Genomic DNA, 24,130 nt, shown 5'->3' with positions numbered 1-24,130 from the left:
AGACACCTCATATCAACAGGATCATGTTCACAGACACCTCATATCAACAGGATCATGTTCACAGACACCTCATATCAACAGGATCATATTTACAGATGCCTCATCAAAAAAGGATCTTTCAGAGACATCTCATATTTTCTGGATCATATTTGGACATACCTTGTATATTCTGCACTCGATTTAGAGAATCCTACTGTAAACAGGATACAAATCAAATTATTTCCACTTTCCTCACATACAACAAATGTTTGTAATAATGCATGGTACCAGACACCTACCTGTGTGTGCTGGTGATTAGGTGCCTGACTCTGAGAGTGTCGGTTCGAATCCCAGATGGGAATCAACCCAACAAAAGTCCCAGAATCTGTACTTGACAAAGCAAGTGTAATCCCCAATATGACAATGTTACATTTTGACAACTTTCTAAATGGTATTGTGCAATAAGACACTGACAGCCATCTTGAGGGATGTGCACAAGCTCCTTTCATAGTAACAGGGTTTTTTCAAGTTCTCCAAATGCCAACACCAGACGCCTTCACAGAATAACAGGATCCAGGGAGCATGTGACCCCCACATGGACAAAACATTTCCAGTACTGAAGGAAAGCATGTTTGTTGAAATGTGAATCCCCTAAAATGAATGTGTACCTTAATGTGTATTTCCCTGCAAAGTATGTTATTCAATTTCTTTTGTGAAAAAAACCCAATTCAAGGTAATTAAGTAAGTATGCAGTATTTCTTTGTCTTGCCTCTCACTGTACACCTGTCAGTTTACCTGACAACACTGCTAAGGGACCATGAAATAGTACACCTGTCATTTTACCTGACTCACAACATTGTGGACAGGTCATGTCAGAAAGATTTTTCAAGTTTCATCATCATTTCAACCACTGGCACAGGTGATATGTAATGTATTTATATACATTTATAAAGTCATCAAGAAAATAACACTATGCCACACAAAGCAAATAGGAAACAAATGTTGGTTAATGAATGGCAAGATCTCTACTAAATAAATAAGTATGGAAAATAAACAGTATATGTTTAAAGAGATTCACTCACATAATATACCTGTAGGCAGCAAAAGCCTGTGTCTTAAACTATATATATATAGCAGGTGACTTCCATGAAACTGATTGCATGTGTGTGAGGACGGCTTTAGTTAGGTTTCCATAGTGATTAAGTTACCTTTGACATTAATTCAATAATAGCTTTGTGTGTAATCTTTACACAGGGGAATGGTCAGTTGTCATTCAGGAGTCCCACTGCATGGTATCCTGGTGTGCTCACAGACCACTGAGTGTATTTAGGGCAAATCTTGGGATTTAAGCCATTGATCACCAGATCCTGGCATGACTAAGGGAGATAATAAACAAGACTTCCAGGGCTTCATTGTGAACATGGACAATAAAAGTCCTAATATCAAAATCAAATGGTTAAAAATATCATCAAAAACAGAAAACTGGCACAAATAGATCTTGTAGAATACACCAGAAAGATCTGGGTGGACCTGTAAACAACATGGCTACGATTCACATTGTTAATATCTGGACGGCTTTGCGTAGTATCGTCGACTTCTTTGTGAGCAATGATCAACAGACAACAGATAATTCTCAAAAGCAAGTATACAATCAACAGTCAGCTTTGGAATAGGGTAAGTAATAATATATATAAGTTGCTTGGAAATTGCATCTTGGAAAGAAATCTCCATTTGGTATGCCCTTCATTGATATGAAAATAATTTTTAGACAAAATAAATTAGTTAATACTATTGGCATTAGGCAGCAGAAGAATATATTTCTTTGAACAAATTACCTCTTTTGAAATTTGTTAACATAAAATAGATATACCGGTAAGTGTATCTTTATCATTTTAAAAGACTCAAAAACATCTCAGTGACATATTTCTATCATTTTGAAATAAACATAAAATCCAGTTATAAAACAAACAATGTACTTGTAACAAATAACAAAAGTATGAAATGACAAAATATGAACTTTACAAGAAAATGAATAGAATACAAATGAATGAAATATAGGTGTGTATATCACAGCTTGGATGTAGGTAGTTGTGTCGGACGGAGTCAAGATTTACAAGCAGCATCTTCATTAGCCATCTAGCAACATTTACATAAGGCGACTAGACATAGAGACAAGCAAAACACATTTATCATATACACAAATTTAGGAGAAAATGAACTATGATCTGCATCCACCTTCTTCATATCATGAAACTAAGAAAATAATGTATATATTTAACCTCAGACACCTATTAAGTATTTTGGCCTCTAATCTTGTTGCTGTCTGTAATTGTACATCTTCCAAATATATCATAATAATTGTATACATTTCATGTTCTGAACTATTTCTCATACGACAGGAATTACTGGTAAATAATTAGCAAGGAAGGCACATTAAGTAAATTGCACTTCACATCAACTTTTGTATTCAAACAAAGTCAAGTCACAGACTAATACAAAAATAATTCTTTTTATAAAATTGTGTAAGGATGGTTTCAAAAGGCATTACAATATGACAGCGGGGATCTCCAGGACTGGGTCCAAACACAGCACCTGCATGGGAATGAAACTAGACCTTCGATGGGATAAGCAAACACCTTAACTTCTAGGCTACTCGACCACCTCCTTTACTCTGAAGAAGTTGACATATGTGATGACTAAATAAGAAATGACACATTGAATAATGTTTCCTGATGATAGTAGATAAACCTGAACATCTTGGTACGTTGTTACTGACGCTGTACTGTGCCAATTATCATAGTACTGGTAATGTTAAGGAAGTTGTGTCAACAGCACTTATTGACAAAGCTATACAGTTACAAGTATGACTTCATTCATATAAAGATGTGACACTGAAGTGACTACATGTGAATTGTGAACATACATTTGGAAATATAACAATATCACCATCAATCTCCATAGAAACACATGTACAACATATTTTAATTTGGGAGTGAGATTATTCTAGTGTCACAGAAAATGGTCTCAGTTACATCATGGTATGTCAGCTTGAAGCAGAAGAGTCCAAGTGATGCTGGTCTCAGTTCTTTATCACTTTCCTGAAACCATCAGTATGGGAATGGTGCTCACAAACCAACAAACATAATCTGGGAGAATTAGGGATTTGATCATGATTATAAGATCCTGACACACGTAAGGGAAGCAACTCCAAAAAGCGTGGAAACAGGATGAATAGTTTGGTTACAGTTTTCACAGTATTAAGGTGAAATAATATCACTATATAGACTTCAAAAATATATATACTAACATATTTGAGTGAGTAACTGTATCAGATCAATTATCACGTGACACAATTGCAACTATTGTCATATACCCGTTACCACAGGAGGTGAATATCCAATGGTTATATATCTGTTATCACATGGGACTGACAGTATATAACTGTCATATGTCACAGAAACTGTAACTGACAAAATGAGACAACAGACGCATTTATCAGCTGACATTGTTACTTAAAACATAATTTCAGAAAAAAAAAAAAAATACTGATAAAATTACAGTATTATTACATCCTGTTTGAAGGTCGTGACAAGTAATCAATTATCCATCCGCAGGACAGGGATCTTGGAACATGTTCTGATGTTCTGTTACTGAGGCCCTTTCTTGGAGATGTTCTGTTTGGCCTGTCCCAGTGCCACCTGGCGAGCATTGGCGCCAAAGTCTAGAGTGTTACAGGATTCTGGGTAATTGTTACCGTCCGGGCTGACATTAACAAACAAACATGCCTGAAACGAGAGAATCATTATGTAAATACTATTCTCTAATGACAGTTGTTCAAATGTATACACGGCAAGAACAATGTCAAAGTGGTGCCATGGCGCTGTTGATCACCTGGAATTGTCGTGAACAGTAAAATATGTCAAGAAAGATAGTCACTGAAAATGTTGCTGTTAGTTCCATTTTGAAAATTGGATCTGACTGACTGAGTTTGGTTTTACGCCGCTTTTAGCAATATTCAAGCAACATCACGGCGGGGGACACCAGAAATGGGCTTCACACATTGTACCCATGTGGGGATTCGAACCCGGGTCTTCGGCGTGACGAGCCAACGCTTTAACCACTAGGATACCCCACCGCCCCAATTTGATCTGAACCTCTTGAGTACATATGGGTGTTATCATTGGTATAAACCTGCATGTCAAGTTAAAGTGGTCAAGTGGTCTTGGATGAAATAATGTTCACAGTGTACATCAGCATATAAAAGAGCAAAGGTAACAAAGGTAATAGTTGATATGAACTATTGAATAATGTCAAAAGACGGAACACTGTTGGTTCACCCAACTACTAACGACATACACCAAAAAATGGCCATAAGAACGTTCAGCTTTCATTATGGTCAATGTGGAAAGGTCAAATATCAGTAAAACGTTTACAAATTATAAGCTGTGTCCAAAACATAAACAAAGTTTCATTTTGACCAATAATAAATGTGTAATGGCCATAAGTAATTTGTTCTAAATATGGCTGCCACAGTGGCCAATTAATTAGTCATATTTGAAGCACTTGAACCATCTGTGTCATCGCTGGAGGAAACAAGCGTATGACGTTTCAGGTTCACTGGTCAAGTGGTAACTAAGGAGATGATGTTTCAGACACACAACTGATCAATTGACAGACGGCTGACATTTGGAAACCAGAATAAACAGGTCAATTCTGTTCAGTCAATTGAGCAAAACAGAAGTGCACATATGTATATCAAGGAGGAAATTAAAAAAGTCAAATCATAAGTTGCCTGCAGATCTTTATCATGAAATCATGTCAAAAATTGTATTCATACAAGACTTATCTCACCTTAGCATCTCCACCAAGAGATGGACGGAGAATCTGGGTGAGCTTTGAGTTCCTGTAAGGCACATGCAGCTGACTTGATCTCAGCGCTGTGAACACCTGTAGAAGTGAAACATAGGCTCTTAGTATTGTGAACACCTGTTGTATAGAGACATAGGCTCTTAGCGCTGTGAACACCTGTTGTATAGAAACATAGGCTCTTAGTATTGTGAACACCTGTTGTATAGAGACATAGGCTCTTAGCGCTGTGAACACCTGTTGTATAGAAACATAGGCTCTTAGCATTGTGAACACCTGTTGTATAGAAACATAGGCTCTTAGTATTGTAAACACCTGTTGTATAGAAACATAGGCTCTTAGTATTGTAAACACCTGTAGAAGTGAAACATAGATCTTAGCATTGTGAATACGTGTATAAGTAAAACATTGGACTGTAAATACCTGCAGATAGAAACACTGGATGTAATTGTCAACCTTCTACTAACCTGCCCAAGAGCTGATAACGACTTATTAATGGCAGCTGCCTCCACCAATCTCTGTCCTTGAGCCTCAGTTTTCGATATTCTCTCAGAACCCGCCAGATCGCACAACGTGAGGACGCCTCGGGATACGGCTCCGGAGACGTTGTCTGTCCCCTCTACATTCAGCAGGAGGACCAGGTGGGACCGGGAACTGGAGGTAGAGGACAAACCCTGGGTTAGTGAGTGGAATGATCTGCACAGGAACTCTGTGTTTGGTTTTAATAATACAATCAACAGGATCAATTTAATAGAACCCTAAAATAAAGTACATTCATCTGTTAAAATACTAATATACAAAGAAAGCTATATTGCCTATTATTGGAAGGATGGAGGTTACACATTCATATTTTAATTTAATCCAAAAGGTCACTCACAGTGTTGGCAACACAGCTAGACTGCTTCTATGCAGTAGATTAGGTACATCACATTCTCTCATCCTTCCATTCTTAAATTAAAAGTCTGAAGCATGTGTCATTCCTCTTCGCTTACGACCACTAAAGTAAACACATGACACACTGTCATGTACGTACCTGGTTGAGTTCATCTTGGTGCTAGCTGTTGTTCGGTTCTTGTCTCCCATTGACATCACGTGCTTGATGTCCTTGACCTCTGCCACTTCATGGTCAGTCAGGTTCGGCATGCGGATGTTGTTACCGGCTGATTTCAGGTCCACCGTTTTGGCATCAGAGGTCAGCAGGTCAACAACAGTTTCGTTGTAGATTTCAACAAGAGACACCTGTCACACATCACACAAACCTTCTGATCAAAGTAGCGATGGCTTTTCTTAAAATGATGGATGACATCTTAATTTCTATCCTTTAAATGCATATTTCTACATTAACAGAAGATGGACTTACTTTAAAACTGACATTAAAAAAGAACTTAAATGATTCTTTCACTCATAAGACTTGATACTATGAATGGTCAGGCTGTCATCAAATGGAGTTTCTTTTCAAAGGCGTATTTTGAGACTAACCTAAAAGCTACAGATTATGTGTTCCTTGTAACTGAAAAATAATATTTCATTGTAGATTTCAGGTAGGGGTGCACTGTACAATTTATTTAATCATCCTAAACTTTGATCCAATTAAACATATTTAAATATCTCATCCTGGTATACATACATACATACTAACATTTGTATAGCGCCGATATCCAGCTCAGCTCAGCTGCTCAAAGCTCAAAGGTATGAGACATTATAAACATTATAAATCTAAAATATGACAGCAGCATATCACGGTTATGTTGTTTGTGAAAAGTATCTTTACCTTTGGTGGTATACAAAAGCCTTTTCATTTTGATTATATTCTGAAATTTTTATTGTTTAGGTCAGCAAGTCCGTAAACAAGCAGATAGAAAGGTAAGGCCTTGTTTATACAATATGTACACTTATAGGTGACTGGACATATGTTTAAGAAACAAAGAGTCCTACTTCCAAATGTAAATTATTCCTCAGTTTATTTGAATTTATCCACCTGTCATCACAGAAGTGCACCCTCCTTTCCAGTAAACTCTATCCAAGCTGGGCTGCTTGACTTTGATAATCTTGAGTTCTGTATAGGTTACTGTCTACAATTATCTATCACAAATATGTTTACCGTCAGACAGACCAGTGACGATACAATGCTTTTCCTGCCCCTGTCTCACCTTGAGAGTGTATTTTACTGTCTCTCTCTCGTTGCACACTTTCAACAGCTCTGTGATAGCTCTGGCAAATGAAAATATAACTCATGCTTACACAAGTAGGGGAGAAATTGCACACAATATTCTGTGTTACATATTAATGGTTGTTAACACTAGGGTGCGTTATGGACATTGTCTTGGCAGGTTGTTATTCTTCATAATGACTCCTTGGTTCATGGTTTAGCTCTGATGAGTAAAACAGCGTTATGTTCGGCGCACACATAGTATACGTTGGTTAGTGCCTAGGTTATCATGTATTGATGACATAGTAGGTTGTTTATTACATGTTGATGCCAAAGTAGGTTATCAAATGTCATATTGACCTGATGTTGATTCCAGGGTTGCTCTCCGGCCCCATCATGGTGAACGTCTTCCCCGAGCCTGTCTGACCGTACGCCATCAAACACACATTGTACCCGTCCACACAGGAGCTCACAATGGCCTTCGTTTCTTCAAATATCTTTTATTGAAAAAAAAAAGAAGACATTAGAATAGTTTTTAGGATCCACTTGAATTTGCTGGATACATGAATGAGGTAAAAACATTTTTATGAAAGCTAATCTGATCATAAGAATGGCATTTGTTAATGTTCAACACTGTTGGCATGAGTGGTTCAGAGGTTTATGGCACTACTATCTATTGCCTCCCTTTCCAAAGACAGGATCCAGTGGGTGAGGATGTAATTTCTAGATTTACCCTCATCACAATGTCTCGTCTATGAAAGCCATAATTTTTGACAAAAACGCCTGTGTTTCCCTTTTACATTACATGGCCAAGATTTAACTTATATACTGTTTAGGGCAGCATGAAAACATCATCATTCAATCAGTTAATTAACACTTCCAGGACTTCTGATATCATCAGTTACATAATCAAGTTAAATGTGTACATTTCCAGGAATACTTAACAAATCCTATACATTCGAATGTGTTTGGAAGGATTAGGACCGTGTGCCAATGCTTGCTGTAATCTTGAGGAAACACAGATTCTCACATGCTCCTGGGTTGTCTCTGGGTCGAACACCTTGTCAAAGCTGAAAGTTTTCTTCGAGCCATCATTGCTGGTGATCGTAATGTCTTGGTCAGATGGGAATGTCAGACAACACTTAGTGCGTGTGTCTTTCCTAGCTCGACAGAACACTCGGATATTTCCACGAAGCTCTTGAAGCTGAAAAAACATTTCATAAAAAATACAAAATACCATGTCTGCATAATACATCCAAGTACACCCCAGGTGTCTAGAACAGAACTATAAGATCTCTTATACATACAGCCTTGTTTCTCTGACAGAAACACACAATAAATAACGATAACCTTCCCCACAGGTATTCATCATTATTACCCTGAAGATAAATTTGTTGAATTCTAATTGGTTAATAGTCAAAGCATACGAAACCATGTAGGCTATTTGCCAGGGTGTATGAACCATACACCCTGTCAAATCTGTCACATGACACACTACACAGGTTGTACGAATGACCTTGACCTTAGATGGAATGTGGCTGCCAAACGGCTGATCGTGTCAAAATTTTAGAGTTGGCATATACAATTATGAGTATAAACAGAGTAATAAAATTGTTACAAATATATCCCCAACATAGAATGTTTCTGTACTTCACTTGTTGTTTAACAAACCTCAAATTTGATCAATTTTATCATAAACTAAGCCACCCCGAGTTATCTCCCTTTATGACCGTTCAGGAAAAATCATGGCGAAACGTTTTGCATCTCATTCTGCCGAAGGTTCAATGTTGTTGTTTAAAGATAAGCTAAATTAAAAGATCTTAAGGGTAGTAAACTTGTCACACTGTGTTTTGAAAGGGTGTACGGGACTATAAGACCCTTATAAGTTCCGTATTCAAATCCCCTTTCAAAACACTGTGTAACTAATTTAAATCATTCTGATGGAATATGCTGAGCTTGGCAATAAGTAAGAAACAAAAATAGAGGATACTAAACAACCTTCCGTGAAATACCATTTTTATTAAACGAGTTAATGATTTGGTATCAAACGAGCAAAAGCGAGTTTGATGCTTAATCTTTCACGAGTTTAATAAAAAATGGTATTTCACGGAAGCGAGTTTAGTATTCTGTTTATTACTCTCCAACATAAACTGATAAAAACTGCCTACGAAGTGTATTGACTTTCAGCTTTCCACGAGTCAAGCAAGGTCTAATACCATTGTGACAGAGGTATTAGCATTGTGACGTCATAACTGCAAACCATTATGACGTCATACGTCTAGCGGTATTATACTAGTGTAATATCGCCGTAAAAATATTACACTGCAGTATCTTCCACGGGCGAGTAATAAAGAATGTCCATCATCAAACTTACATCCTTAGATCCATGTAGCTAACATGATATATACATGGTAATTCAATGTTAATCATTTGTCACATACAGCAAGTAACACTGTATGGAGTATGAAAAATGTGCCCCTTGTCGTGTACGTAATAATATGTCAAATACAGCAAATAACATTGTATGCAGAATGAAAAATATGCCCTTTGTCACATACACAAAATTTCTTACATACAGCCAGTAACACTGTATGGAGTATGAAAAAAAATATGCCCCTTGTGTTGATAAATATTAGTATTTCTCCCTTAACTACAACTGTCAGGGTTGTTGGTGAGCAAGGAAAGTAGTACCTGGTTGTAGAGCAGCTTCCTCTGCAGGGCCTCTCTCTGGTACAGGGCCCGTACTTCCTCTAACTCCTTCGACTGGCCAGACTCGGACTGCTTTATCTGACCCACCGCTGACAGTGCCTAGTGTACACAATGACAAAGTAGAACATATGGAGAACTATATTAGTTACAGAGACACGTGATCTGACCGACAGCCGGAACTGTCTGATGTTTGGGATTAGAATCATACAACAACGCAACACACTAGTTACGTCCGCTTTCAAAACTACAAAATATGATCCATGATAACTGCCAGGATAACAACTGGTCAGTGACAATTGTCAGATTGATAACTGTCCAGTTTGCGATCATACCTCTTTTATCATTTTGCCGAGAGTCCCGAAGTGGCGCGCTCCACATCCATCTTGAGGTGAACATGAGATTTGTGAAGATTCTTTGCCTTGTTGTTAAGCTCATCCAAGTCATCGCTGAATATGCCCAAGCTACCTGGTGGTGGGCCCCTGCTTGTCTGCAAGGGAGACAACTCAAATAGATGGGACACAGGCCTCAATTGTATGCCAATACCGATTCCACTGCTTTAGATGTCAAAATAATCGTGAAAATTATACAGAAGGTTCTGAACCAGAAGAGAGATTAACCAGTTCAACTAATACCATGGTTTCCTGAGCATGATGCCACTGTGTAAATATATATAATTAGTCTAATAATTCCTATATATCCATCAATATTCATCACGGTTATTCTTTTTACAGTTAATCTTTGTAACATATTTTAGACCCATGAAGATCCGGGTTAGAATTGATCTTCAGCTGCCCATGCTTGTCGTAAGAGGCGACTAACGGGATCGGGTGGTCAGACTCGCTGACTTGGTTGACACATGTCAATCATATCCAAATGGCTTAGATCGATGCTCAAGCTATTGATCTCTGGATTGTCTGATCCAGACTCAATTATTTACAGACCACCGCCATATGGTTGAAATATTGCTGAGTGCGGCATAAAACTAAACTCACACATGTAACATATTTTAGAAATTTCTACCTCTTTGTTCTCCCAGAGTTTTTACCTTTGGTGTTTTTGGTCGAGCTGTCTTGGGTCGCGAGGACTGCATTGCCTCGACCTGTGTAGTCGCGATCTTGGCCTCCGCGGATATTGTGCTGTACTGTTCCTGTAGCTTGTTCAACTGAGAGACGAGAAAAACAACACATGTATCAGTTCAAAACAGGTAAATAAAAGTGAAAACTGCATAAAAATTGTCTTGCACATTTAAATCAAACCAACATTGAATACCACTGTCATATTTGACCCTGAAAGCTGACATCATTAAGACCTTAATTACATTCCAGACATATCGGCTAAAAATGTAAACACAATGTGATTCAAAGGCAGCTTTCTATAGACTTTGGTACATATGGTACCATTCATGATATTCAGTATCATGTATCCCTCATCATATAAGAGACAACCCAGCACTTGGTGATCGAACAATAGTTTATATTAAAAATGCACCCCATATCCTAAAAGCAGTTGATTTACACAGGAATTGGATTTGATAAAAACAAGTGTGGGCCCAATTTCATGAACTGATCTTCAGAAATAGGAGTAGAGACCGCCTTGGACTTAGATCACATTGTAGACCAGAACTCTGGTTTAAGACTGCCTTGGACTTAGATCACATTGTACACCAGAACTCTGGTTTAAGACTGCCTTGGACTTAGATCACATTGTAGACCAGAACTCTGGTTTAAGACTGCCTTGGACTTAGATCACATTGTACACCAGAACTCTGGTTTAAGACTGCCTTGGACTTAGATCACATTGTAGACCAGAACTCTGGTTTAAGACTGCCTTGGACTTAGATCACATTGTACACCAGAACTCTGGTTTAAGACTGCCTTGGACTTAGATCACATTGTACACCAGAACTCTGGTTTAAGACTGCCTTGGACTTAGATCACATTGTACACCAGAACTCTGGTTTAAGACTGCCTTGGATTTAGATCACATTGTAGACCAGAACTCTGGTTTAAGACTGCCTTGGACTTAGATCACATTGTAGACCAGAACTCTGGTTTAAGACTGCCTTGGACTTAGATCACATTGTAGACCAGAACTCTGGTTTAAGACTGCCTTGGACTTAGATCACATTGTACACCAGAACTCTGGTTTAAGACTGCCTTGGACTTAGATCACATTGTTACACCCAGAACTCTGGTTTAAGACTGCCTTGGACTTAGATCACATTGTACACCAGAACTCTGGTTTAAGACTGCCTTGGACTTAGATCACATTGTAGACCAGAACTCTGGTTTAAGACTGCCTTGGACTTAGATCACATTGTACACCAGAACTCTGGTTTAAGACTGCCTTGGACTTAGATCACATTGTAGACCAGAACTCTGGTTTAAGACTGCCTTGGACTTAGATCACATTGTACACCAGAACTCTGGTTTAAGACTGCCTTGGACTTAGATCACATTGTACACCAGAACTCTGGTTTAAGACTGCCTTGGACTTAGATCACATTGTACACCAGAACTCTGGTTTAAGACTGCCTTGGACTTAGATCACATTGTACACCAGAACTCTGGTTTAAGACTGCCTTTGATTTAGATCACATTGTAGACCAGAACTCTGGTTTAAGACTGCCTTGGACTTAGATCACATTGTAGACCAGAACTCTGGTTTAAGACTGCCTTGGACTTAGATAACATTGTACACCAGAACTCTGGTTTAAGACTGCCTTGGACTTAGATCACATTGTACACCAGAACTCTGGTTTAAGACTGCCTTGGACTTAGATCACATTGTACACCAGAACTCTGGTTTAAGACTGCCTTGGACTTAGATCACATTGTAGACCAGAACTCTGGTTTAAGACTGCCTTGGACTTAGATCACATTGTACACCAGAACTCTGGTTTAAGACTGCCTTGGACTTAGATCACATTGTACACCAGAACTCTGGTTTAAGACTGCCTTGGACTTAGATCACATTGTACACCAGAACTCCGGTTTAAGACTGCCTTGGACTTAGATCACATTGTACACCAGAACTCTGGTTTAAGACTGCCTTGGACTTAGATCACATTGTACACCAGAACTCTGGTTTAAGACTGCCTTAGACTTAGATCACATTGTACACCAGAACTCCGGTTTAACAGGCTGCAGTGTATAATGTTGCTGCTGTGAGCTGACACCCTACAGATAACTGCATCAGAAGTACAACCAAGGTATGAGGAATGTTCATGAGAAACTCCTCGGCTTGTACCTGTTCCTCGGCCTCCTTCCTCCCCTTCTCCTCGTCCTTCAAGTCCTTTTCCTGTAACACACATAAATAGTGCTCCTTTAACAATCTACTTTTTCAATGACCTCTTGCTGTCTTGTAGAAAACCATTCAAGCCTGCCTGTACTGATATCAGGGTGTTGTCGTCTTTGTCAAATAAACCACTGACTAAAAATCACATGGCGCCATGAAAATATCCTCAGAAAAACGTGTGTGCTGCTTGTACAAGCAATGACAACTTTGTTATGTTTACTCGTAGGTGGACATGTCACTAACACAAAAGGTATGACAGCACAATGAAAAACTCATCAGTAATATATTTTTAACTATTTATGAACAAGGAGCAAATTAACCGCTTCTTTTCCCAAAAGCCTTTTAAATACAACAAAAACTTATTCCCTCACTCCACATCAAATTATCGTGATAAGCGTGAATGTTCTTTCAAACTTATGACAGCCAGTCCTCGAGCTAGTTAAGGATTCAACTTGCTGCACTTTATTGCATGCCTATGTAAATCTGGAATTCATTCCAACAGATCTGACTGTTTCAAATTATTATGTTCAGTCACAAATCTCTGCACATTCTGTTTATCACAGACATGTTTTATTGAAAATATGGGGATCGTGTATGAGATTGTAATGTGCTTGAGTCAAGGTCACATTATAGACAATTTACATAAATTAGCATTGATTCTGAAGACTTTCACTGGGGGTCTCGGTATATATAGGGATGCCTTATACACAGCAGCATATGGTATATGTAGTCATTTCACACAGTCACACTTTGCGTTTCATTCTGATCTACCTGAGAAATCAGTTACTGGTATTGCTGACCATGCACAAGGCTATAAAACTGATGGAGGTTGTGAAAAACGTTTACATACCAGTTGTTTAACTTTTTTCTCCAGCTCCGCCAAGCGAACCTCCCTTTCTCCCTGCTGCTTGGCTTCCTTGGATGTTCGGGGGACCTTCAGCCAGTCTGACAGGAAACAATGACATGTGAGTGAGTGAGTGAGTGAGGGAGGGAGGGAGGGAGGGACATTGTTGAGGGTTATAGCGTTACGAGAGTGTGTTTCTTGTAATTTGTAATAACATTGGTTAGGTGATAATAAATATGATTCACAATGTTTAAAGTTTTGAGTGTTGGTTGTGGGTCACATTTCAAGTCATATATACTACCCATCAAAAGTTTAGACTCACTGAAAGCACTCACTATATGTTATGTATATGTATGTGGTTACATCGAAGATGAATTTCTCCACCAACTTGGGGGAACCAACTGAAAACCTTATGCAGATGAATTGCACAAGGATGATGCTTCAAATTGCGAAAGGCATGAGCAAATGTCGTGCATGTGAACAGATTCGTTTTGGTGTAAAGTTTTGTTAAGAATTCGCCAATTTTCACAGATTTTAATCATTTACTGAACTCATGACAATAATCTTTTCAATGTTACGAATATGTTTTACAATACACCAGTTCATAACTAAACAGTACCTTTAAACAGTATGGAATATTTTGCAAAAAGCTAGTTTAGAACAGTGGACAAGTAAGTGGCTACATTTACACTAGTGAGTCTAAACTTTTGATGGGTAGTATATGTTCAGTGGCAACAGTATTTTAGCAGCACGCCTTTATGATAGCACTCCAGAGTTACCTCCCTTGACCGGATGTTTATGTGTTGACATCGTCGTGTCATATGTTCAACATGTTTCGAGAAAGATAAGTGTTTAATGATACAGCCATGTTTTGCTGGAAAGTTCGAGAATCTGTGTCAGTATATATAAAGGCTGGCTGACTAACATACGGAATTGCATGGATCTTTCACTGGAGTTGCCCATCGTTGTTTGCCTTCGTCCTTCGTGACATCGCCATCGTCTGACCCTGACACTTCGTGCCTGACTGCTCTCATTTGTAAACAAGCTCCATTTAGAATATCTGATCTCACTGTGGTTATACGACTCTGGTGAGTTAATATTTTATATGTGACCCATTTACTTTAGATTTGTGACTCAATTGCATTGTACTAGAAATCTGTATTGTGATTCATTGTAGCTTACTCATTGTTTGCTCAATATATTATTGAATATTTTAGACTTGTCTGTGTTATATTTTGCTGGTTCAAAGGGGGTTCTTAAACCTTTTGTCACGGCAATTTATTAATCGTAACAACAGATATAACTAATGTTCAGTAATATGGTTTTGCAGCTTCCACCTTGAACTATATTTCAGTTACAAGGTTTGACAATGCTTTGAATAGTAATCTGATCCTGTGATTTAATTATACTGTGAAGAGTTATTCAGACATCTGGTTTAACACAAACAAAGTATAGTTGTAGTATTTTACCCCTAAGCCTTAAATAGTATTTCATTCCTATGGTTTAATACACATTTTAACATTATTGCAGTATCTGGTTTTGCACTAGCTTGAACAATATACCAGTTACATGGATTAACAATGCCTTGAACAATATACCAGTTTCATGGATTAACAATGCCTTGAACAATATACCAGTTACATGGATTAACAATGTTTTGAACCTTATACCAGTTTCATGGATTAACAATGCCTTGAACATTATACCAGTTACATGGATTAATAATGCCTTGAACAATATACCAGTTACATGGATTAACAATGTTTTGAACCTTATACCAGTTTCATGGATTAACAATGCCTTGAACAATATACCAGTTACATGGATTAACAATGCCTTGAACCTTATACCAGTTTCATGGATTAACAATGCCTTGAACAATATACCAGTTACATGGATTAACAATGCCTTGAACAATATACCAGTTACATGGATTAACAATGTTTTGAACCTTATACCAGTTTCATGGATTAACAATGCCTTGAACATTATACCAGTTACATGGATTAACAATGCCTTGAACAATATACCAGTTACATGGATTAACAATGTTTTGAACCTTATACCAGTTTCATGGATTAACAATGCCTTGAACAATATACCAGTTACATGGATTAACAATGCCTTGAACCTTATACCAGTTTCATGGATTAACAATGCCTTGAACAATATACCAGTTACATGGATTAACAATGCCTTGAACAATATACCAGTTACATGGATTAACAATGTTTTGAACCTTATACCAGTTTCATGGATTAACAATGCCTTGAACAATATACCAGTTTCATGGATTAACAATGCCTTGAACCTTATACCAGTTTCATGGATTAACAATGCCTTGAACAATATACCAGTTACATGGATTAACAATGCCTTGAACAATATACCAGTTACATGGATTAACAATGCCTTGAACAATATACCAGTTACATGGATTAACAATGCCTTGAACAGCAGTGTAGTTGTATGATTCAACACAATCTTGCTCTGACACATGTTTCTCTGTGAGTTGTCAGAATTTGATAGTGAGCATGGTTGCTCACTATATAAATCATTGGTTTATCTGGTCCAGACAGCCATCAAATAGCTGTAATACTGCTGAGTGTGGTGTTACACAACAAGACAACAGCGTGACCTCACCGTCGCCCTCCAGGTTGAAGTAGGAGGAGATACACTCGTCCGCGCTGTAGTTGTGGGCTCGCAGCGAGGCCAAGATGTCCATACGATCCTTCCACTCAGGGAGCGCCTCCTAAACACACCAACAAAAACATACGTACGTAAAACATTGTGTCGTGACACTGAGTGATTCAGAAAAGATGCAAATGTTTTTATTTGTGATTTCTTGGAGATGCAAAAAGGTATACTATTTGAATCATTATGAATTGTGGGTTGTTACATACAACTCATATTTCTTGTAAAAAATACACTCAGGAAGGTAAGGAGGTCAGGATGTGATGACCAGACTGCCACTCACAAGGCCATATTGAGTACTGAGTATTGAGTAACCTCCAGTGTCCAGCCTACTCAGGTCCATCCCAGCCAGACTGCCACTCACAAGGCCATATTGAGTACTGAGTATTGAGTAACCTCCAGTGTCAAGCCTACTCAGGTCCATCCCAGCCAGACTGACACACACAAGGCCATATTGAGTACTGAGTATTGAGTAACCTCCAGTGTCAAGCCTACTCAGGTCCCCCCCAGCCAGACTGACACACACAAGGCCATATTGAGTACTGAGTATTGAGTAACCTCCAGTGTCCAGCCTACTCAGGTCCCCCCCAGCCAGACTGACACACACAAGGCCATATCCAGTAATACATGACAGCCATTGCACGCTCACCTCCACTTGGTCCACCATGTTCTTGATGAGCTCGTGGTGCAGCTCCCAGCCAATTGGAAGTTTCACCCATGACCCTGAGTCCTTGTCATAGTAACAGTGACTGTACTGCTTCTCCTGAAACATGCGAGTGAGTGAGTGAGTGAGTGAGTAACATTCAGAACCATGTTTGGTTTTGCCACATCAGTGTCTGTTTTTGCAATAAATATCTAATTCATCTAAAATACAACATCCCATTCATTACCTTTCTCCACTGACCCCATCCCTGGACACTAAAACCCCCATCCCTGGACACTGAATCCCCTATCCCTGGACACTGAAACCCCTATCCCTGGACACTGAATCCCTATCCCTGGACACTGAAACACCATCCCTGGACACTGAATTCCCTATCCCTGGACACTGAAACCACATCCCTGGACACTGAAACCACATCCCTGGACACTGAAACCACCATCCCTGGACACTGAATCCCCTATCCCTGGACACTGAATCCCCTATCCCTGGACACTGAAACCACATCCCTGGACACTGGATCCCCTATCCCTGGACACTAAATCCCCTATCCCTGGACACTGAAACACCATCCCTGGACACTGAATCCCCTATCCCTGGATACTGAAACACCATCCCTGGACACTGAAACCACATCCCTGGACACTGAATCCCCTATCCCTGGACACTGAAACCCCATCCCTGGACACTGAAACCACATCCCTGGACACTGAAACCCCTATCCCTAGATACTGAATCCCTCATCCCTCGACACTGAATCCCCCATCCCTGGACACTATCCCCTATCACAAGCCACTGAATCCCCTATCACAAGCCACTGAATCCCCTATCACAAGCCACAAAATCCCCCATCCCTGGACGCTGAATCACCCATCACTTGCCACTGAATCCCCATCACCTTCCACTGAATCCCCATCACCTTCCACTGAATCCCAATCAATTGCAACTGAATCCTCTATCCCTTCCTACTGAATCCTATATCACCTCCTACTAAATTCCCCATCACTTGCTATTTCAGAAAACCAGCAAGACTCACAGTAAACATATATGTGGTGATCTGTCCCCGGCGTGGGTGGTTGATGACGCCTTCTCTGTCGTCACGGTTTCTTGGTACGTTTGAGTTCGCTGGTTGAGACTGAGACCTTGACGAACTGGCACCTTGACCTCTCCGATTCTGCAAGGTCAAAAGACAATGATTAGCCAAGTTTGGTCAACAGGACAAGATTAATTAACAAAGAGCAAATCATTCACAACTGAAAACTGTAGAAAACGTGTTAAATGTCTTAAAATTTGAAATTTTTCACCTTGATTCTAGATATCTTACGAAACAATTTTCTACTTTTTAAACCTAAACAGAGTTTTGACTGATGCTGATCATTTTAGTAAGCGATAATCCAAACAAATGGTGACACGTTCAACAATTTTAACAGCCAAAAAGAGCATTTAATATGCCACATCCTTTCTCATACTTTTAATTAACTTAGATATTCCAGTCACTCAAAAAGAGCAGTTTTCATGTTGTATTCTTTCCATAACTTCAAACTTCGACATTCAGGTAGGTCAAATAGAAAACCTTTCATGTACCTGGATATGTTTCCCCCTCTAATATCCCCCTTACCTGGTGTTCCTTGGTTACAGCATTGGTGGTCAGCTTCCCCTGCTTGTACCAACGCTCAGGGAACGGCTGCCATTCCTGGAACCAAAACACACTTGACTGACAGGTATCCATGACAACATATATTTACTGAATTAGTGTTTCTGTAGATCAACCTTTTCAATGATGATGATTATTATTGTTGGTGTTATTATTGTAATTATTATTTCCACCAGACACTGACCTTGGAATGCCAGTCGTCCAGGTAGAACCTTAGCCCTCCTGTGTACAGGCACTGGTACTCTCGTCCACTTTCATGTTCAAATGTCTCGAACACTATATCTTCCCCTGACTGAAATTACAAAGGCAAACATCAAACACAATTCTTTCCGTCACATACCAGTGAAGGCAACTCAATAATACATGAACTTCTTGGAAAAGGTTGATGCAATTTGCAGTACATCTGATTGGCTAACTGAATTTAAATAATGTAGACAGTACATCTGATTCACTAACTGTATCAATATGAATAATGTAAGCGAGGGTAGAACTACCCCAGTACTTGAGCTCCATGCAGTTTCTACATGAAAAGCAAATGAGATCAGGTACCAAACAAGAAATTGTCAAATGGCAAAAACACCACTGTTAATTTTACAGATTCATGCAGTTTGATTACTTTAGATATAATAACAGACATCAGCTAAACATGAAGGCTGTGATATTAGATATGTAGATCCTATGACAGAAGAGACATTACTAAACATTGAAGGTGCAACATAAAAATATATAGCACCATAAGCACCTCTGTGACAGAAGAGACATCACTAAACATTAAGGATGTAATAATATGACATATATAGCACCATAAATACATCTATGAACTATAGATCAAGGGTGCAATATGAAATAGATAGCACCATAGGCTCCTCTGTGACAGAAGAGACATCACTAAACATCAAGGGTGCAACATGAAATATATGGCACCATAAGCACCTCTGTGACAGAAGAGACATCACTAAACATTAAGGATGTAATATGACATATATAGCACCATAAACACATCTATGAACTATAGATCAAGGGTGCAATATGAAATAGATAGCACCATAAGCTCCTCTATGACAGAATACATAAATAAACATCAAGGGTGCAATATGAAATATGTAGCACCATAAGCACCTCTGTGACAGAAGAGACATCACTAAACATTAAGGATGTAATATGACATCTATAGCACCATAAGCACATCTATGAACTAAAGGTCAAGGGTGCAATATGAAATAGATAGCACCATAAGCACCTCTATGACAGAATACACAAATAAACATCAAGCGTGCAATATGAAATAGATAGCACCATAAGCACCTCTATGACAGAATACATAAATAAACATCAAGGGTGCAGTATGAAATATATAGCACCATAAGCAGCTCTGTGACAGAATACATCAATAAACATCAAGGATGCAATATGAAATATATAGCACCATAAGCACCTCTGTGACAGAATACATCAATAAACATCAAGGGTGCAATATGAAATATATAGCACCATAAGCATCTCTGTGACAGAATACATCAATAAACATCAAGGATGCAATATGAAATATGTAGCACCATAAGCACTTCTGTGACAAAAGAGACATCACTAAACATTAAGGATGTAATATGACATCTATAGCACCATAAACACATCTATGAACTATAGATCAAGGGTGCAATATGAAATATACAGCACCATAAGCATCTCTGTGACAGAAGAGACATCACTGTAGATCAAGGGTGCAATATGAAATATATAGCACCATAAGCATCTCTTTGACAGAAGAGACATCACTTTAAATCAAGGGTGCAATATGAAATATATAGCACCATAAGCATCTCTGTGACAGAAGAGACATCACTAAACATTAAGGATGTAATATGACATATACAGCACCACACACACATCTGTGAACTATAGATCAAGGGTGCAATATGAAATAGATAGCACCATAAGCACCTCTGTGACAGAAGAGACATCACTGAACATCAAGGGTGCAATATGAAATATCAGAGACCATATATGGTCTCTGGAAATATATAGCACCATAAACGACTCTGTAAACTATAGATCAAGGGTGCAATATGAAATATATAACACCATAAGCATCTCTGTGACAGAAGAGACATCACTGAACATCAAGGGTGCAATATGAAATATATAGCACCTTAAGCATCTCTGTGACAGAAGATACATCACTGAACATCAAGGGTGCAATATGAAATATATAGCACCATAAGAATCTCTGTGACAGAAGAGACATCACTATAGATCAAGGGTGCAATATGAAATATATAGCACCATAAGCATCTCTGTGACAGAAGAGACATCACTGTAGATCAAGGGTGCAATATGAAATATATAACACCATAAGCATCTCTGTGACAGAAGAGACATCACTGAACATCAAGGGTGCAATATGAAATATATAGCACCTTAAGCATCTCTGTGACAGAAGATACATCACTGAACATCAAGGGTGCAATATGAAATATATAGCACCATAAGAATCTCTGTGACAGAAGAGACATCACTATAGATCAAGGGTGCAATATGAAATATATAGCACCATAAGCATCTCTGTGACAGAAGAGACATCACTGTAGATCAAGGGTGAAATATGAAATATATAGCACCATAAGCATCTCTGTGACAGAAGAGACATCACTGTAGATCAAGGGTGCAATATGAAATATATAGCACCATAAGCATCTCTGTGACAGAAGAGACATCACTGTAGATCAAGGGTGCAATATGAAATATATAGCACCATAAGCATCTCTGTGACAGAAGAGACATCACTGTAGATCAAGGGTGCAATATAAAACAAGAAGACAAAGTCATCAATATCCCCCGCAATGGCAAAATACTCTTCATGATTATGTCTACGAGGTATGATTATGTCAAATATTTAGGTGTGTATTATAGAAAAGTGGAAGGAGAGTATTGAAAGGTTTTTAAAGTCCTGCTCCAGAAAGGAGCACTATCACCAATTCCAAAACTACCAAAAAGGAACCAGTACACCACTAGACTAATCTAAGTGTCAAGTTTGGTGAAGAAATAGTTAACGGTTTTAGAATTTAGCTCCGGAAAAGTGCACTACCACCAATTTCGGTCTAAGTCAACTTGTTGCCACGGAAAAGTCAAAAATATTTTATTCAGAATTTCAAAACTACCAAAAGGCACCAGTACACCACCAGATCTATCTATGTGTCCAGTTTGGTGAAGAAATAGTGAACGGTTTTAGAGTTCTGCTCCGGAAAAGAGCACTACCACCAATTTCAGGCTAAGTCAACTTGTTGCCATGGAAACGCCAAAAATATTTTATTCAGAATTTCAAAACTACCAAAAGGCACCAGTACACCACCAGATCTATCTATGTGTCCAGTTTGGTGAAGAAATAGTGAACGGTTTTAGAGTTCTGCTCCGGAAAAGAGCACTACCACCAATTTCAGGCTAAGTCAACTTGTTGCCATGGAAACGCCAAAAATATTTTATTCAGAATTCCAAAACTACCAAAAGGCACCAGTACACCACCAGACCAATCAATGTGCCAAGTTTAGTGAAGAAATAGTGAACGGTTTTAGAGTTCACCTCCGGAAAAGAGCACAACCACCAATTTCAGGCTAAGTCAAATTTGTTGCCATGGTGCCACGGAAATGCCCAAAATATTTTACTCAGAATTCCAAAACTACCAAAAGGCACCAGTACACCACCAGATCTATCTATGTGCCAAGTTTGGTGAAGAAATATTGAACAGTTTTAGAGTCCTGCTCCGGAAAAGACAAATGTGCACGGACGGACGGACGCACGGACGGAGTCCATTTTAATACCCCCCGCAAAACGCGTTGCGGGGGATAAAAAATATATAGCACCATAAGCATCTCTGTGACAGAAGAGACATCACTGTAGATCAAGGGTGAAATATGAAATATATAGCACCATAAGCATCTCTGTGACAGACTGACTGACTGACTGTGTTTGGTTTATGCCGCTTTTAGCAATATTCAAGTAAAATCACGGCGGGGGACACCAGAAAATGGACTTCACACATTGTGCCCATGTGGGGATTCGAACCCGGGTCTTCGGCGTGACGAGCCAACGCTTTAACCATTAGGCTACCCAACCGCCCCCTCTGTGACAGAAGAGACATCACTATAGATCAAGGGTGTAATATGAATTATATAGCACCATAAGCACCTCTGTGACAGTAGAGACATCACTAAACGTCAATGGTGCAATATAAATACACAGCTCCAAAAATACCTCCAAAGCAGTGCAGACAGAAAGCACGCTTAAAGAATAAAATGAAAAATGTACAGTTCTTGTGAATAAATATTCAGGTTGGATGTAAAAAACATTACCAACAGTCTAACTATCTAATGCCATACGCAGACAAAAAGCTAAATGCAGCCTTGGTCTATTTGCACCCATTATCTTTTCATTCTTTCAATCAATACAACTGCGAGAATTAATGATTTATTAAGTGTCAATCTGTTTGATGTTCCTACAGGATACATCTATATGGGGATGATATCGGCACTGCGTTACCTAGTGCCACACTGGCTGTACCAGGAATATCTACAGGATACATCTATAAGGGGATGATATCGGCACTGCGTTACCTAGTGCCACACTGGCTGTACCAGGAATATCTACAGGATACATCTATAAGGGGATGATATCGGCACTGCGTTACCTAGTGCCACACTGGCTGTACCAGGAATATCTACAGAATACATCTATAAGGGGATGATATCGGCACTGCGTTACCTAGTGCCACACTGGCTGTACCAAGAATATCTACAGGACACATCTATATGGGGATGATATCGGCACTGCGTTACCTAGTGCCACACTGGCTGTACCAGGAATATCTACAGGATACATCTATAAGGGGATGATATCGGCACTGCGTTACCTAGTGCCACACTGGCTGTACCAGGAATATCTACAGGATACATCTATAAGGGGATGATATCGGCACTGCGTTACCTAGTGCCACACTGGCTGTACCAGGAATATCTACAGGATACATCTATAAGGGGATGATATCGGCACTGCGTTACCTAGTGCCACACTGGCTGTACCAGGAATATCTACAGGATACATCTATAAGGGGATGATATCGGCACTGCGTTACCTAGTGCCACACTGGCTGTACCAGGAATATCTACAGGATACATCTATATGGGGATGATATCGGCACTGCGTTACCTAGTGCCACACTGGCTGTACCAGGAATATCTGTGTGTTTTGATGTAAGGGAAGGCGTTACCTTTGACATGTTGTTTT

The 24,130-nt window shown here is 39.1% G+C and overlaps 1 protein-coding gene across 1 annotated transcript in view; it reads right to left on the bottom strand.

The window, feature by feature from the left end:
• Positions 1-2,399: 2,399 nt before the first annotated feature.
• Positions 2,400-24,130, bottom strand: part of LOC124274664 (kinesin-like protein KIN-14J) — a 62,631-nt gene continuing 40,900 nt past the window's right edge. Inside the window, 18 exon segments of the mRNA XM_046710021.1 lie at positions 2,400-3,764; positions 4,831-4,926; positions 5,313-5,499; positions 5,879-6,084; positions 6,996-7,056; positions 7,355-7,491; positions 8,025-8,198; positions 9,686-9,802; positions 10,036-10,071; positions 10,074-10,190; positions 10,749-10,865; positions 12,953-13,003; positions 13,851-13,945; positions 16,488-16,596; positions 17,188-17,301; positions 18,236-18,373; positions 18,818-18,892; positions 19,038-19,145. Of these exon segments, the coding sequence (XP_046565977.1) occupies positions 3,627-3,764; positions 4,831-4,926; positions 5,313-5,499; positions 5,879-6,084; positions 6,996-7,056; positions 7,355-7,491; positions 8,025-8,198; positions 9,686-9,802; positions 10,036-10,071; positions 10,074-10,190; positions 10,749-10,865; positions 12,953-13,003; positions 13,851-13,945; positions 16,488-16,596; positions 17,188-17,301; positions 18,236-18,373; positions 18,818-18,892; positions 19,038-19,145 (2,076 nt within the window). The 3' untranslated portion in view covers positions 2,400-3,626.

The sequence above is a fragment of the Haliotis rubra genome, unplaced genomic scaffold (assembly GCF_003918875.1).
Source record: "Haliotis rubra isolate DU_JTF1 unplaced genomic scaffold, ASM391887v1 Scf193, whole genome shotgun sequence".
In the NCBI taxonomy this organism is placed as follows: domain Eukaryota; kingdom Metazoa; phylum Mollusca; class Gastropoda; order Lepetellida; family Haliotidae; genus Haliotis; species Haliotis rubra.
The sequence above is the reverse complement of the archived record's forward strand: the minus strand, read 5'-3'. Positions and strand labels throughout refer to the sequence as shown.